This window comes from Halichoerus grypus, chromosome 8 (assembly GCF_964656455.1).
Source record: "Halichoerus grypus chromosome 8, mHalGry1.hap1.1, whole genome shotgun sequence".
Taxonomy (NCBI): Eukaryota; Metazoa; Chordata; class Mammalia; order Carnivora; family Phocidae; genus Halichoerus; species Halichoerus grypus.
The window spans coordinates 547,771-563,492 of record NC_135719.1 but is presented as its reverse complement, the minus strand read 5'-3'; the positions used below and the strand labels follow the sequence as shown (position 1 = coordinate 563,492).

At 61.9% G+C, this 15,722-nt stretch overlaps 1 protein-coding gene across 1 annotated transcript; it reads left to right on the top strand.

Annotated features, from left to right (window-relative positions):
- The first annotated feature begins 620 nt into the window (after positions 1–620).
- SH2D7 (SH2 domain containing 7) lies at positions 621–15,644 on the top strand. The gene is made up of 8 exons (XM_078078767.1): positions 621–627; positions 5,238–5,400; positions 7,513–7,602; positions 10,179–10,344; positions 11,077–11,280; positions 12,458–13,144; positions 14,405–14,484; positions 14,852–15,644. Exons 1-7 carry the CDS (start codon positions 621–623, stop codon positions 14,453–14,455), a joined length of 1,368 nt encoding a protein of 455 aa, XP_077934893.1. The 3' UTR covers positions 14,456–14,484; positions 14,852–15,644.
- Positions 15,645–15,722: the final 78 nt, after the last annotated feature.

Here is a 15,722-nt window from a genome sequence, read left to right as displayed (position 1 = left end):
CCAGGGAGACGAGCCGGCCGGGTCGCCATCCTGACAAAGGAGGAGCCCGCAGTCCTGCGGGGACTCCAGAGAGGAGGGACCTCACCACCGGCTGTGCCGCGTGTCCTCACACGTGTCTGTGCCCTCTCTGGGCTGCTGCTTCCCGCCTGTACGGCGAGGGGATGGGCGGCCAGGCGAGGCCCGGCTGTAAGGCCTGGGGGCCTTCTTCCTGCAGCTCCTGGGCTCAGTGGAGGCTCCTCTTTCCAGCCTCTTGAGTGTTTCAAGCGTTACAGCCAACCGATCCCTCCCTTTGGGGCTCTCTTCCATCCTGGGCTCTATGGTCAGTGCAAGCATTCCCCCTGGGGGGTCACACGTCTCTGTCTTCCCTGGGTCCTGCTGGGAAGCGGCCCTAACCACAGCCCCCCGCCCCCGCCCCGGCCAGATGGCACGGATGGATCCCTCCTGTGCATGAGGCAGAGAGCACAGGATCCGGAGCTCAGGGACACGGGGATCTTGGGAGGGCCTTGCTGACCCCGGAGCACGTGCAGAGGAAGTTGGCCTGGATGGGAGGGGGTTGGAGTTCAGGGTGCGGTGCCGGAGAGGGAACGGGGAGCCGGGCTGACGTCAGAGCTGAGGCTGCGATGCCCAGTGAGCAGCCCCACGGGGAGGCCCCACCAGCAACTGCAGGGAGAGGGCCCTCCACGCGCACGTCCACACAGCCCTGCGCCGCGCCTCCTGCCCTGACGGGGTCGTGGGAGGGGGCCAAGGGAAGAGAGGGGCTGTGTGAGTCTGGGCTCTGTGCCGCTGAGTCTCAGGAGGGCCCAGGCCTGGCCCCCGCTGCGGGAAGCGGCCTGGGCAGGCGGGGCAGCTGCAGAGACAGGAGCACCCCACCCCACCCCCACCCCCACAGACCCTCTCGGCCTGGATTTGCAGACTCTGGCTTCCAGAAAGCCTCATTTCCCTACCAAACGTGCAGGCAAATCTCCACACCTTGTGGTTGCCTTTCCTAGAGGGAGGTCACCTGAGTGCTGGCCACCCTCCCAGCCCCGGGGGCCAGGGCTCCAGGGCTCGGACAGGCAGAGGCTGCCCCAGGGAACTGACGGAGCACAGAGGGTGGGCAGGGCTGGGTGCCAGGCGAGTGAGGGCTGCACAGGAGTTCGGGGGAGCCCCAGGGCCCAGGGAGCGGGTGAGGCCTGGGCCCCGGGGCAGGCAGCGGGCCCGCGGCTGCAGAGGCCCTGGGTCCTTTCCGCTCCCCGTGCTGCTCCTCAGCCGGGCACTGTGCCCAGTACAGCAGCCCACCTGCCTCAAAAGGAGCGTAAGGGGTGCTGACGCAGGCCGAGTAATGAGGGGAGCAGAGCTGGAGGGGGGAGACCCCCGAAGGAGGGCTCGGGACGTGAGGACACTCAGCAAGAGAACTCCTTTGCTCCCCTCCTTTGCTCCTTTTGAGACCCCCTCGCCCAGCCAGGATGCTGCCCCAACTCTGCCATTAGCACAGCCCCTCTCCACACAGTGAGTTGAAACGCCCCCAGCGCCCAGACGGGCCTCGCAGGGGAGCTGCGGAGGGGCAGGAACCTGAGGGCAGGGGGCCCGGGGAGGGGAGCCCTCAAGGCAGGTGGGCTGCTGTACTGGGCAGAGTGCCCGGCTGAGGAGCAGCACGGGGAGCGGAAAGGACCCAGGGCCTCTGCAGCTGCGGGCCCGCTGCCTGCTCCGGGGCCCAGGCCTCACCCGCTCCCTGGGCCCTGGGGCTCCCCCGAACTCCTGTGCAGCCCTCACCTGCCTGGCACCCAGCCCTGGCCCCATTCGGAGTCTGTTTTGGAGTTTCTTTTGTATTTTGAAGTTTGAATATATGGCTAAATAGCTACTAAGTTTGATTCGGTGCATTTGGAAGGTAGGTACAGAATTTGCGTAGCAGGGAAAGGCGCCCCTAGCCGGGGGAATGGAAGGAGCGAAGCCACGGTGCCACACGCCCGTGGGGAGGCCCTGCCACCGCGTCCTGCTTGGTCTGAGGCAGGCCGGGCCTTTTCCAGCCCTGAGTCTGTTTCCCGTCTCTGCGGTGGGGACACGCGGGCGCAGTCACACCACTGTGCTGGGGATGAGGATGAGAGGAAATGGAGTGTATTTGAAGTGCCTGGCGCATCATCGCGGACCTGCCGTGGTCGGGTCCATGCTCCTGGCTGTCGGGGCTGGGGGGCACCCCGGGCCACCGTGCAGGCTGTCGGGTGCGCCAGGCCCGGGGCAGCCATCTGGCCTCCGAGAAGCTGTAGAACAGGGTTCTTAACGTACGGTCTTTGACCCCGATCTTCCCAGTGTGCCCGAAGCTGACCTCTCCATGGCTGCCCGTCCTTCCGGCCTCACGAGCACATGTCCTGCAACACTGCGGGCTTTCAGTTTTGCCCGGACTCAGAACTAGTCACTGCTGAGGCCAGATAATCTATGGAGAAGTTCACTTGTTCTTGACACTAAGACTGAGAGGTGGCGGACGGGGAGGCCCGCTGGTCTGACAGGTGGTTTCCCTTCCCTCCACGGTGCTCGGGAGCCCACTGGCCCCGGGCAGGGGTGCTCCGTGGAGCAGGTGGGGCTGGCGGTGTTTTTAAGACCATGGTAGGTCCAAGACACTCTTTGGAGACCCCATTTCACTTCATATCGAATATATATAATTCTGAAATGACAGTCCCATTTTACATTATTAAAAATGTGTGCATATATATACATTTTTTTGCTTTGAACTTTTGGGAAAATTTTTTTTTTTTTAAAGATTTTATTTATTTATTTGAGAGAGAGAGAGAGTGAGAGAGAGAGAGCACAAGAGGGGGGAGCGGGAGAGGGAGAAGCAGACTCCCTGCTGAGCACGTAGCCCGATGCGGGACTCGATCCCGGGACTCCAGGATCATGACCTGAGCCGAAGGCAGTCGCTTAACCAACTGAACCACCCAGGAGCCCCGGGAAAATATTATTTTTATGATTTTGCTTTGGAATGATTTGGCTTTGAGAATTCATTTAATTGGCGGTTGGTGATAATTTCTTGGCAGTTTTCTTGCGACCCTTGGGGGTCCTGCGGGGGGGGGAACCATCTGACCTCCAAACCATTTTCAGATGTGATGAATCTTTTATGAATGCTCAATAAAGTTGATGCAATATTCCATTGTATAGACATGTGCATACGCACTTACTCATAGTGATTTTATAGTTTTCTCTTTTTGGATTTTGGAGCCCACACTGGTGTGAGTTGGGGGGTGTTTCCTCGCTCGGGTCCAACACATTCTTGCAGGCCCTCATCGAGTTCCCAGGACCTGGCCGCGGTCCTGTGGCCACAACAGAGCTGGGTGCACGGGGTGGGAGGCCCGAGGGCGTCTCCCGGGAACCCCCTGCACCCCAGCAGCTATGCAGAAACAAACTTGCTCAGCAGCACTTAGGGGCCAAAACAGTCATAGCGAAACTGGTGACCTCTCCCGACCAATGTCAGCCCCTCCCCTGGTTTTTCTTGCAAACGGGAGGCCCCAAAATGACTGAGCTTGAAAATATTGCCCATCCATCCGCCTACTCCTCCAATATTTACTGAGCGCAATTGGATCCAACCCCAAAGGAAGGCAATTTGGCAACATCTATCAAAACCACAGACGCAAGCACCCTTTGAGTGCAGGGCTCCCACTTGGGGGACCGTGTTCTGTGGGTGATCTCGCGCTTGTGCACGGTCGCGTGCGTGTGAGGCCATCCACTGCCACGTTGTTGGAAATAGGGGAACATTAGGAACGACTCAGTGACCTCCCACGGGGGGCTGGTCACAAAGCCCACGGTGCAGCCATGGCGGGAAGGTACCTTTGCCACGGCCCGCACGGCGCCCCAGGCGTCCTCCTACGGGCAGAGCTCCAGGATGGATTGTTTTACAAAGTGAGACACTGTGCAAGTACAGAACACCGTATAGTATTCCGCCCTTCGAATGAGAATATACGTTTGGACTTGGTTGTGCATAGAGAAACCCAGGAAGGACATTCAGGGAAGGAGCGGCTGTGGGTCCCCGTGGAGTGACAAGGACCTGGGTGTGTGGGATTTAATGCTTGGACGGAAAATATTGTTACGGATACTTTTTTATATTTTTTATTTTTAAGCACCATGTGGGTGTATCATCTATCTGAATAATAATTTAAAATATGCCTATTGAATGAGCGCTGGGTGTTTCATGCAAGTGATGAATCGCTAAACTCTACCCCTGAAACTAATAGTACACTGTATGTTAACTAACTTGAATTTAAATAAAACCTAAGTAAGTAAATAATTTAAGTTAAATTAAATGTGCCTGTTGAGCATCTAACTGAACCAAGCACTGTCCTAGGCACAGGACAGAGGAGAGAATGAGGCAGACGACGTGAGAGAAAAGAAGTCGGCTCGCTCGTTCTCCAGGGAGCAAATCCCCGCCCACGAACAGAACGACGAAAGGTGTGAAAACATCGTGTCCACAAACAACGACAAGCACTGGAATTCGCTGAAGAGGCCACGTTGGCCTCCCACTGCCACCGCATGGGTTCAGGAAAGGAGGCGCGGGGGGCTGGGGCCGGGTCCCCGGTCAGGGTGGCTGGACAGACCTCGGGGGTGGGGCGCCCTCAGGCGGGAGCCCCTGTGGGATGGCCCGCTGCCCCGCGTGGGTCCCACAGGAGGAGCATGACTTGGGGAGGAGGACCCAGCACGAGGAGGTGTCGATCCGACAGACACACTTGGCTTCGGAAGACTCCCCAGCCGCCGGGGACCTGGAGCGGGGCTGAGGTTTCTTGTAGCTGCCCGACCGCCTGCACGGGCTTCTGACGCCCCAAACCCCGCCAGGGCGGTTTCTCCCCTCCGTTTGTATAGACGAGGGCACGGAGAGGTGGTGAGGTTTAGGACCTACCGCAGAGCCAGCCAACGGGGGCCAGGGCGCCCCGGGGAGGGGAATCAAAGGGGCACGGCCACCCCACCAGTGTCCCCCCAGGTGACCACGGTGGGGACCGAGCGGCGCGGTGGGCGGCGCTGTTGGGGGCCACCCTCCTGTAGGAGGCCCTGATGTCCCAGACCTGGGCCTCACCCGTTCTCTGAGCACAGACACAGACTCCGGGCTGCTGGCCCCACCCGGCATCCTCAGCCTGGCCCCTCTAGCACAAAACGCCTTTGTCTTCCTATGCAAATGACCAGGTTCTGCCCTCGGAGAGCAGTGCCTGAAAGGGACGTGGGGAGAGAGTGCCTCATGGAAAATCATAAAAACACATTTCTTTGCATTTGAATATGTGCAGGACCTCAGTCTGGCAGCAGACCGACTCTGCGTCAGACCCCAGCTTCCCCAGCTCCCCCTCTGGGGTCTGGTGACGCCCACGGACTTCTTGGAATTGCACACAATAAAATACGGGGCGTTCCGGCGGAGATCAAGTACACTGGAAGAGGGCTCTCAAAATACTCGTGAGTAGGAATACGGTGTGTGTCTTTATCAGCTCCACCGAATTCTGGGTTGTTCTCCCGGATCTCTAGCAAAGACCCACCTCATCCCTCTGCAGGCGAGCAGCATCGCTTCTCCCCGGGCACCTGCCTGCTCCAGTCTGGCCTCCTGGGCCAGACCCCCCTCGACCCCTAACCCCTGACACCACCCCTGTCTAAGTGATGGGAGCCACGCCCTCTTCTCCCTCCCCCTTGACACCAAGTTCTGTACATGGACTTACCAATCGTCTGTGTCCGTGATTCCCACAGCCCAGGGCACGGGACACACAGTAGGCACTCAATCCATCTGGAGTGGAAGGAGATTAATTAGCACAGAACTTTACCAAAATACAAGTGGCGTCCACGAGGACAAATAGAATTTAACCCCGCTGCTTTGCTAATGGCAGCTGGGCTGAGGACCTTAGCCAGGGCCTGGTCTCCAGCTGTGGCGGAGGCTGGGGGTTGGGGGAAAGGGGCCAGGAAGTCCAGGGTCTCCTGCCCTATCCAGCCCCCCCAACCCGGCTGCTAATAGGACCCTCCCCCCAGCGTCTCCAGCCACACAAGGTGTCCGCCCCAGAGTCAGGAAGGAGAGGTGACAATAGGGCTTCTGTGGGCTTGGCGGCCGGGGGTTGGGGCGGGCACGGACTCAGGCAAATGAGCAGGGCGCACACAGATATAGAGGCGTGTGAGTGGTCTGCCCTCTGCTTCCATTTAGCGCTGGCCAGCATGGAGGGCAGCCTGCGGAGGGGGCCCGAGGAGGCGGGGGACAGCCAGGCGCTTGCCAAGCTGCGGGAGTTGGCCCTGACGTGGTTCATGCGGACGCAGGCGCCCCTCATCCTGCAGGACGGAGCCCTGCCCCCCTGGTTTCACGGATTCGTTACTCGCCAGTAAGGCTGCCCCGTCCACGTGCCCCGCGGGGGCCCTGGGGGCCGAGAGAATGGTCTGGGGACCCCGGCAGAAGACTGGCCCCCGCTGCCGCCCCGGGCTAGGCAGGGAGCAGACTGCGGGGCGCCTCGCTCTCTCGTGGCCGCTCCTGTGGGCAGGCTGGGCGACGCACCGGCCCCCACGCTGAGCGAAGGCCTAGAAGAGAGACGAGTGCAGGCGCCCGTGCGGCGGGACCCGCCCGAGAACCGGACGAGCGACCGGAGGGCCATCACCTCTGTCGTCCAAACCGGACACTATTCATGGGGAGGGTGAGAGCTGCTTTGAGTGGGATCGCCCCGGGCCGGCCGGCCGTGCGCTCCCCCGCGATAGAGGCTGCGATGTGGGAGCCGGCGCTTGGATGGCGCTGGACCTGCGAGCGGCCAGAGCACGAGACGAGGGAGCAGGACCCCCAGCCCGGCGCCCCCGGCTCGGCGCCGGCCGTGAACCGGGACTGGCCGCGCTCAGTTTATGGCTCTGCTGTCCCCGTCTTGAAATCCTTACTTTTTGAATGAGGGGCTCCGCACTTCCACGTAGTACGGGGCTGTGCAAAATCTGCCGCTGACGTGCACGGAGCAGGCGCTCAGTGAGTGCTTGGCGAGCCAGCGGTGCCGAACCAGAAGGGGGCCGCAATTTCCCTCCACGTCTCCAAAGTACTTGGCACCGTTCAGAAGTATCCGTAGCTGCCTCGGGCTGGAAGGGACATGTAGGGGATGAGAGCCTAGGAGCTGCTCTTGTGCTCGGGCTCCAGACAAAGCAGCACCTCCTCCCGGAAGAAACTCTTGTGTGGTGCACAGCCTGTACGGTGCTGGCCCTGAGGCGGGGACCTCCCCAAACCTAAACCTCTCTGGCTGTAGGGATTCCTTCTTATTACAGACGCTCGGGGGGGTCAGTGGCTGTTGTGCGGGCCGGTGAGCTGCGGTGGAGGGTGGTGCACGTGGAGCCTCGGGACTCCGACCCAGCCCGAGCCTGAGTCCCGAGTTTGCCGGACCGAGCGCACACGGACCAATCGCAGCCGCGGGTCTGAGAGAGGCCCCCGTGGAGGGCTGCAGATCTGCGCGCTGGGTCTGGCACCCAAGGGCGCGGCCAGCAGGGACTCCGAGGCGGGTCGGAGTCGGCCCGCTCCTGCTGCCACATGGGCACGGGCCCCCCGCTAACTGTATGTCCTCTGCCCAGGCAGACGGAGCAGCTGCTTGGGGACAAAGCTCTCGGCTCCTTCCTCATCCGCCTCAGCGACCGGACCACCAGCTACATCCTGTCCTACAGGTAGGGGAGGGAGCCGTCTGTGAGGCCCCCCCGCAGCCCGCCTCGCAGATGAGACAGGCGCCCCCGCAGCCCGAACGGCCTGGCTTTCCCTGGGCGCTGGCTCCCCCACCCCGCCTCCATCCATCCCATGCTCAGCGCACGGTTCCTGAGCAGCACTGGCCACGGGACGCAGCCCCAGCCTTCAGAGGGGGTGGGCTGGGGGCCCTGGGGGAGCTGCCAGAGGCTGGGGACAGCAGGTTCCTGGGGAGGGAGTGCCTGCACAGGAGTGTGGGGCGACTTCTGTAGGCCGGGGAGGGCCATTTGGTCAGGGTCCTTCAAGCGGGCTGTGGACGGAGGACCTAAAGACAGAGGCAGGACGTGTGAGGCCCGTGGGGACCCGTGAAATGGGGAGGCTACAGTACAGGACAGGGGGCAGGACGGCCAGGATGAAGCCGAGGTGGTGACATCAGGCCCGGGCTGGAGAGGAGGCTGGGCTGGGGAAGGCGGAGGAAGGGAGAAGCCCCTTCCCGTCAGGAGGTGAGGCCAGGGCTCCCGGGCAAACCTCAGAAGACTCAGATCAGATTCAAAGTTACCTCCTGCTCAGACCACCCCAGTTCAAGTCCTGACCTCGAGCATGGGCTTCCCTGTGCCTCTGTCACTTCACCTGTAGGACGGGACCCTCGTAGTACCGACGTCGTAGGATTGCTGAATGGGTTGGATGGGTTTATACATTGAAAAGTGCTTGGCACAGTGGCTGGAACATTATAAGGACCAAATAAACATCAGTCACTATTAAAATGGTCATTGTTATTCTATGTGCCAGGTACCCTGCTAAGCACTTTGAAATATGTGAGCTCAGCAGCTTCCAAATGTCTTTTTAGCATGAGGGCCCTTCTTTCCAAACATGGTCTTAGGTGGAATGCCAACTTACAAAATTGCTCAGAGGTGCCTGGTGGGTAGATGGGCCCGTGGAGCACCATGGGGCCCAGACACAACCCACACGTGTGGTTACCTGCTTCACAGCCGTTCCGTGCAGAAAGGCAGGTCTTCCCAGTAAGGGGCGTGGGAGCAATCGGATATCCAGATGGAAAACAATGACCCCCACCTCACATCATACAGAAAAAATGAATTAATTCTAGAAGGATCATAGACACGAGTGAGAAGAGCAAAGCAGGACATTTCTAAAAGAAAACAGGAAAAATTTTCAAGGCTTCGAGAAAGACGAAGACTTCTAAAGACACAAACCTACTAACCATAAAAGAGAAGGTGGATACACTGGATTTCTTTAAAATTAAGACTTTTTGTTAATCAAAAGATACCAGTGAGTGAATAAAAGGACAAACCAGAGTCTTGGGAGAAGTTTTGTATTGTAATACATGTATCTAACAAAGGGCTCCTGCCAGAATATACGAAGAGCTCCCGCAAATCACTAAGACAGAGACGACATGATCAATAAAGGGGAAAGACTCGAACAGCCACTTCATAAAAGGATCTGACCAAAGGGCAACAATGGTTTGGTGTTCAGCAGCATTAGTAATCGGTGAAATACAAATGCAACCCGCAATGCGTGGCGAGAATGGGAAGACAGAGGATACCGAGGAGTTGGTGGGGATGTGGGGACACCTGGAAGGCTCCTACCTCACAACGATTTCAGAAAACGATTTGCCAGAATCTTCCGAGCTAAACAGAGGCAAACCCCGAGCCCCGGTGCTACTCCTGGTCTGTTCCCATCAGAGATGTGCACGGCCGGTCGCCGCAAACGCGTGCCGGGATGTCCACGGCAGCTTTATTTCTAGCAGCCCAGATCTGGAAATGACCTAAACGTCCAGCAACAAAGAGGGCGAATCGTGGATGTCTTCCTTCAGTGGATTCTACCCATCGGGGTCGGGAGCTCACTGTGCGCAGACACGAATCAATGTCAAAGCTGCGCTGAGGGAAGCCAGACACGGAAACTGTGATTCCATCATGTGACGTCCACAGCCGCACGGGGGCGGGCGGGAGTCTCCGGCGCGGGAAACGCGCCTGCTTCGCCTGGGGGTGGCTCCCGGGAGGGCGCCTCTGCGGGACCCCGTCCCTGCGCGCACCACACTCGGGCCGCGGGCGCTCTGGTGCAGAAAGGTTGTTGGTCGGTGGAGGAGGACAGGACCCCGGGAGGGCAGGGGTTTACCCGCGGGCTGCGGGCGGGGCTGGAACTCCAGGCGTTTAGGGCGGGCCGAGGGGCGCCGAGTAAGTGCAGGGTTGGACCTCCTTGTGGTTTAAGATGTTGGTATTTTGTTCATCATGGACGTTTGGGTAATTGATTTTGATTTTCTAAAATACTGCCCTGCTGGTTATTTTCGTTGCCGAGTTTTGTGGTGCCCCTCTGAATTTGGCGGCCCGCTGGGTGCCTCCCTCGCCCCACTGGGGCAGGTTAGGGACTTCCCTGGGGCTGGGGGCGGGTGACTTGAAAGCCACCCCCGGCTCCCGACCCCGCACGAGGCTGGGCTGTGCCGGGCTGGGCTCGGGAGCTTCAGGCCCCGTAACAGAGGAACACCCGGAGCAGGGCTGCACGGGCGGGCGAGCAGGACCGCCCACGGCCACACCGGCTTGTGTTGCAGGGGCAGTGACCGCTGTCGGCACTTTGTCATCAACCAGCAGCGGGACCGGCGCTACCTGGTCTCGGGAGACACCTGCAGCCACGACACCCTGGCTGACCTCGTGCGTCATTACCAGGAGGTGCAGTTTGAGCCCTTTGGGGAGATCCTGTCTGCTGCCTGCCCTCGGGTAGGCACCCCTGTTCTCCCGTGTGCGGGGGTGGGGCAGGGTGCCGAGGCCGCTCGGGCACACGACTGCCATCCGGGCACTCTGTGCGGGGTCATGGTCCCTATTTGAAGAGGGGAGACTGAGGCAGCACGTGTCGGCCCTTCGCTGGGGTCGGGGACCTGGGGGGCGTGTGTGGGCCCTTCCCTGGGGTCGGGGACCTGGGGGGCGTGTGTGGGCCCTTCCCTGGGGTCGGGGACGTGGGGGGCCTGTGTCGGCCCTTCGCTGGGGTCAGGGACCTGGGGGGCGTGTGTGGGCCCTTCCCTGGGGTCGGGGACCTGGGGGGCGTGTGTGGGCCCTTCCCTGGGGTCGGGGACCTGGGGGGCGTGTGTGGGCCCTTCCCTGGGGTCGGGGACCTGGGGGGCGTGTGTGGGCCCTTCCCTGGGGTCGGGGACCTGGGGGGCGTGTGTGGGCCCTTCCCTGGGGTCGGGGACCTGGGGGGCGTGTGTGGGCCCTTCCCTGGGGTCGGGGACGTGGGGGGCGTGTGTGGGCCCTTCCCTGGGGTCGGGGACGTGGGGGGCGTGTGTGGGCCCTTCCCTGGGGTCGGGGACGTGGCGGGCGTGTGTGGGCCCTTCCCTGGGGTCGGGGACCTGGGGGGCGTGTGTGGGTCCCTGGCCGGCCGTCACTGGCAGGCCATGGAGGCCAGAGTGGGGTGCATGACCACACACCCACTGTGCACCCACCCCCCGCCCCCAGCCGGAGGACAACGATCTATATGATGCCATCTCCCTGGGCCTCCAGCACACCAGTCTGGGCCTGGAAAATCCACCTGCCTCAGCATCGCCCCTGGTGGCCCCAGACAAGGCTGCCAGCCCCTGGCCCTGCCTGAAGTCGCAGGTCCCCTCCCTCCACACCAAGAAGAGTCCGGATGCGAGTTCCTGCAGCTTCTCTGAGGAGGCGGTGAGCAGCATTCTGGGCCCCTCGGGTCGGGGCCGCGCCAGGCTGCGGGGTGGGAGCACCAGGCCCAGAAAGGTGCGGGCTCACCCACCCCAGGGCCTGCGTCTGGCCAGCTGGGTGTGCTCTAGCCCCCGCTGGGCCTTTCCAGCTGTGTGCCTCAGTTTACCATTCCTACGGTTCCTCTGAGGCTTGAATGAGAAAATGGGTAAGAAATGCCTGAAATTGCTCTAAACTATGGTGGGGGGGGGGCCTGTGAGTTGATATTTTCCGTCCACGGCACCTCCTGGGAGGGGCTCAGAGAGATTTTCCTCCTATACAGTAGATCACAGCAGGCCGAGGCCTCTCCTCACGTTTAGAAACAACCTGAGGCCTTCCCCGGGGTCCACGGGGGGCCTCACCAGGGGCCCTGCTACCTCCCCTCTGCTCACTCTTCTCCAGCCTCACTGTCATCTTCCCAGAACACACCAACCTTGCTCCCACCCCAGGGCCTTTGCACTTGCTGTGTCTTTGCTGCAATGCTCTTCCTACCAGCTAGCGGCTCGTACTCCTTTCTCTGCTTGCGTGTCATCTCTCCAGAAGGGCCACCAAGGCTGCAGGAAAGACCCCTCCCCACCTGTCATTCTGTCTGTCCCGTTGCCCTGCTTTGCTCCTCTTCATGGTACCGATCACCACCGGACCGTTCACCATCTTGTGACATGCTATCGTGGGTCTGTAGGCACACGAACCCATGCAGCAGACTGGTCTGTTGCCCAGGTCCCAGGTTAGAAGGGAGACGTCCAGAGTTGGCCTTGCGGCCCATCGAGTCCTCGCCACGCAGGACAGTGTCTGGCACGCAGCTGGTGCCCAGCAGACGTTTAGGGAATAACACAGAAATGACAGCCTGGGGGCGATGGCCTATTCTGAAGGGGGGCCGTGAGCGGGTGGGCTCGGGGGGCCCTGAGGGGCCAGTGGACCACTCTGGAGGGAGGACAGAGCAGGATGAGCTTGGGTGGTTCCCGCTGGCCTCGAATGCCAAGGACAGACTAGACTCGGGGAGCGTGGGGCCTGGCGGGGACCCTCACACGCGACAGTGAGGTAAACAGAGCCACGACGGGGCCGCGGCGTGCCGAGAGCCTGTGTTTACCTGAGGGCATCTTAGCGACGGGGGGGCCTTCTGGAGGTTCTGCCTCTGTCTCCCCAGGTCCCCGTCAGGGTGCCTCCCCTCCCTGAGAGGAGCGCCTCCGCTCTGAGCGAGTCCTTCGGAAGCTCCAGCAACACCATCTACTCAGACCTGAGGAAGGTGAACCAGGCACGGCTGGGCCTGGGCGCAGAGGCATCCGGCAGGCCCGGGCCAGCCCCAGCTGGCAGCCAGCCCAGGTCCCCAGGCAAGGAGCCGCGGAGGACACTCTCGGCTGGAGGCCAGAACAGGCCTGATGGCCCAGGGCCTGCCCTCTCTGAGGTGAGCCCCGAGCAGGGTCCTACGGGGCCTCCCATGCCCTGGGGCCACCTCCTGCCCGCTGCTTCTGAGGCCCTGGGATCCTCGGCTGCCCCCTGGAGCCAGGGGTCTCTGAAGCTGAGCCACAGGGCTCAGCCCTGCTCCCAGGGCAGCTCTGCAGACACTTCTGAGTTCCTGCAGACAGCAGGTCCCCCATCAGAGCCCAGGGACGTGCCAGACCAAGAAGGCAGTGCCTATGCGGAGGTCCCAGTGCGCTGGGGGGGCCCAGCCAGGCCCTCGGGTCCCGGGACCAGTCCTCCATCTAGCAAGCCGCCAGGACCCACAGACCACAGCTATGAGAGGCTCTCAGGGGCCCCGGAGCTCCCCGAGCCCAGGAACACCTATGAACAAACCCCAGCAGCCAGGAGCAAGGAGACTGGACGGACACACAAGGTGGGCTCCACAGTGGGCGGGGGTGGCCGCTGGTAGGAGGGATCAGTGGCCCTCATGCACAAGCAGGCCAGGTCACTGCTGCTGTCCCGAGGGGCCCAGAATTTTCCAGAAGTAACATATGCTTGGAGGTGGTGGGAGGGGCTGTTGCTCAGCTTGGATGTAAGGTAGGGGCTTCTAGGCCCTTCTGGGGGCTTTCTCTGCAGACCAGGTTTTCCTGCCCTCTCCTGGCCACTGTGACAGGTGGACAAGGGACCCTGGCTCCAGGCCATACTTGCCCTGGCCCTCGTCATGGCTCAGCCACCCCCCAGTTTCCCTGGCAACAACTCTCCCCAAGAGTGTGTCCCAAATACTGCGATTACTCCTCATTTATCTGAAATTCAGATTTCACTGGGCATCCCGTATTCTCATTTAGCAACTGACCAGGACCTCCCTTTCTTCATCGCTAAGAGTCTGCCCAAAGGGCAACACTAGACATGCTCCTGTGCTCAGGACACCGCCCAGAGACACTGAACAGAGCTGCCATTTCGGGGGGTCTCTGACAGGAGGGAGGACAGGAGAAGTGGAGGTCAGGAGGGCGGAGGGAGGTGGTCAGGGGCTCCCACGGGGCCCAGGCACCCTCAGCCCCAGCACACTCTGCCTGCACCCTGAGCCAGTGAGCAGGGAGGGTCCGTTCTCCATGGGGATGGCCTCGGATCTCGGCACATGCAGACCCTCTCGAGGTCTGGGCAGTGAAACCCAAGTTCCCAGCTGAAAGGCCTTCCCGCACATCCCAGGACGGGGCGTTTACCCGGTGTGGTGCAGCCACTGAGGTCCTGGCTCTCCTGGGACCAGAGGCCCCGCCCGAAGGCAGGCCCTCGCAGAACCCCGAAGCCACATGCCCCGGCTGCAAAGCCCCACATCCTCTCTGGTCCGACGCCGCCAGGGACCAGCCCACTCCCACCCGCCTAGGGCCCTGCTGCACCAGAGAGCTCTGGGAGTTAGGGGACCCTGGGGCCCTCCAGTGAGGGAAGGAGGGGCTGGGGCTTGCTTCTCCACCCCTTCGGCCTCCTCCCGTTAGCCTTCTCAGAAGAGTCAGGTCCTTCATTCAGAATGGGGTGGGGGTGGGGGGGCTGGACGTGGAACTTCTGGCACCGTGAGGCTCGTGAACAACCAGCAATACTCCAAGCTGGCCTTTCCGGGCATGGGCCCCAGCCTCCAACCAATGCTGGGCCTCTCTCTGTCCAGAGCCTCCAGGCTCCAGTATGTCCTCCCTCTTTGCAGCCTGACAAGTTCCGGAGGATCTTCTTCACTGACAAGAAGCACAAGTCCTGAGCGCCGGGCTTCCTCCCAGCAGCTCACCGGTGGGCTTCCTGGGACCCGGCTGTGCCCCCCATGAAGGCACCCCTGCTTCCCCAGTGCCCCTCACTCTCCCCCGGGGGGGTGGGGGTCAGGGCTGGAGGGGCGGGGGACTGACCACAGGCAGGGTCAGCACCCCCATCCCCAAGACGAACTTCTGAGGCCTGGGCTCCCTGGTCACCTACGGAGCACATGGCCGACGCCGGGCTAGGGCGGACTGAGACCTGAGTCATCTCCCGACCGGGCGGCCCTCCCAACCGCGGGGGGCAGAGACCTCTGAGGCAAGAGTTCCTGCCCGGAGGCGCGGGGCTCCCAGGAGCAGGCCCCTTGGCCCTCCTCTGCCCCCTGCCTTATCACAGCTTTGCCACACAGGCTGGCCAGGCCCTCATCCAGCCCCTCTGCGCGGCAGACGGGGAGACCAAGGCCCACAGAGGAGCGAGCCGCCTGGGGTCACGGTCAGCGCCTGAGCACACACCCCAAGCCTGGCTGCCTGGGGTCCGCCTGGGACGCACTCCGGGGCGTTTCTGGGGCCAGCCGGTGGGCACGGACTGCCCATCGCTGTATGACCAGGTCACTCTCCCTGCCCTCTGCCTCCGCCAGTCTTGCCCCGAGGGGCAGCTCTCAGACCGCTCCCATGAGGCCCACACAGCAGCTCTGGACACGGGCACTCACGTGTCCGCTCTCCCTGGATTCCCGTCCCCCAGGGTCCTTCCTGCTTGGTCCCACTTCCCCTCTTCCCCGCGCGTCCCCACCTGTGGCTGGGGGAGCAGCTGGCGTGCGGCTCCCGCCCGGGCCTCCAGCACTGGAGGTGCAACACAGACTGAGCGTCCCCAGAGAGCGCCGGGGCCCCCACCCCTCCCGCCCTGTCCCCTGGCCCGGCTCACACCTGTGGGGGCATCTCCCCTAGCAGCCTCCCCCTGAAGAGCGAGGGAGAGCGCCTGCCTCCCAGGGGCCTCGTAGGACTGAGAGCAGGGCGAGCAGCCCCGTGTCTGACTCGGGCCTAGTGCTCCGTAGATTCTCACCACAATCACCACTGTCATGAGGGAAATGGGCACGGTTCTCACCTAACGTCCCCTGTGGGGCTCACCTGGAGATTCGGGGTGCCAATGTGTCTCCCTCTTAAAAGCATAAGCATCGAAATAAACGTTAGTGCCCAAAACAGGAAGGCGACGCTTGACCCAGAGGTGACCCAGAGGTGACCCACTAGTGATGGGATTTCAAGGAGCAAGAGCAAGGGACCATT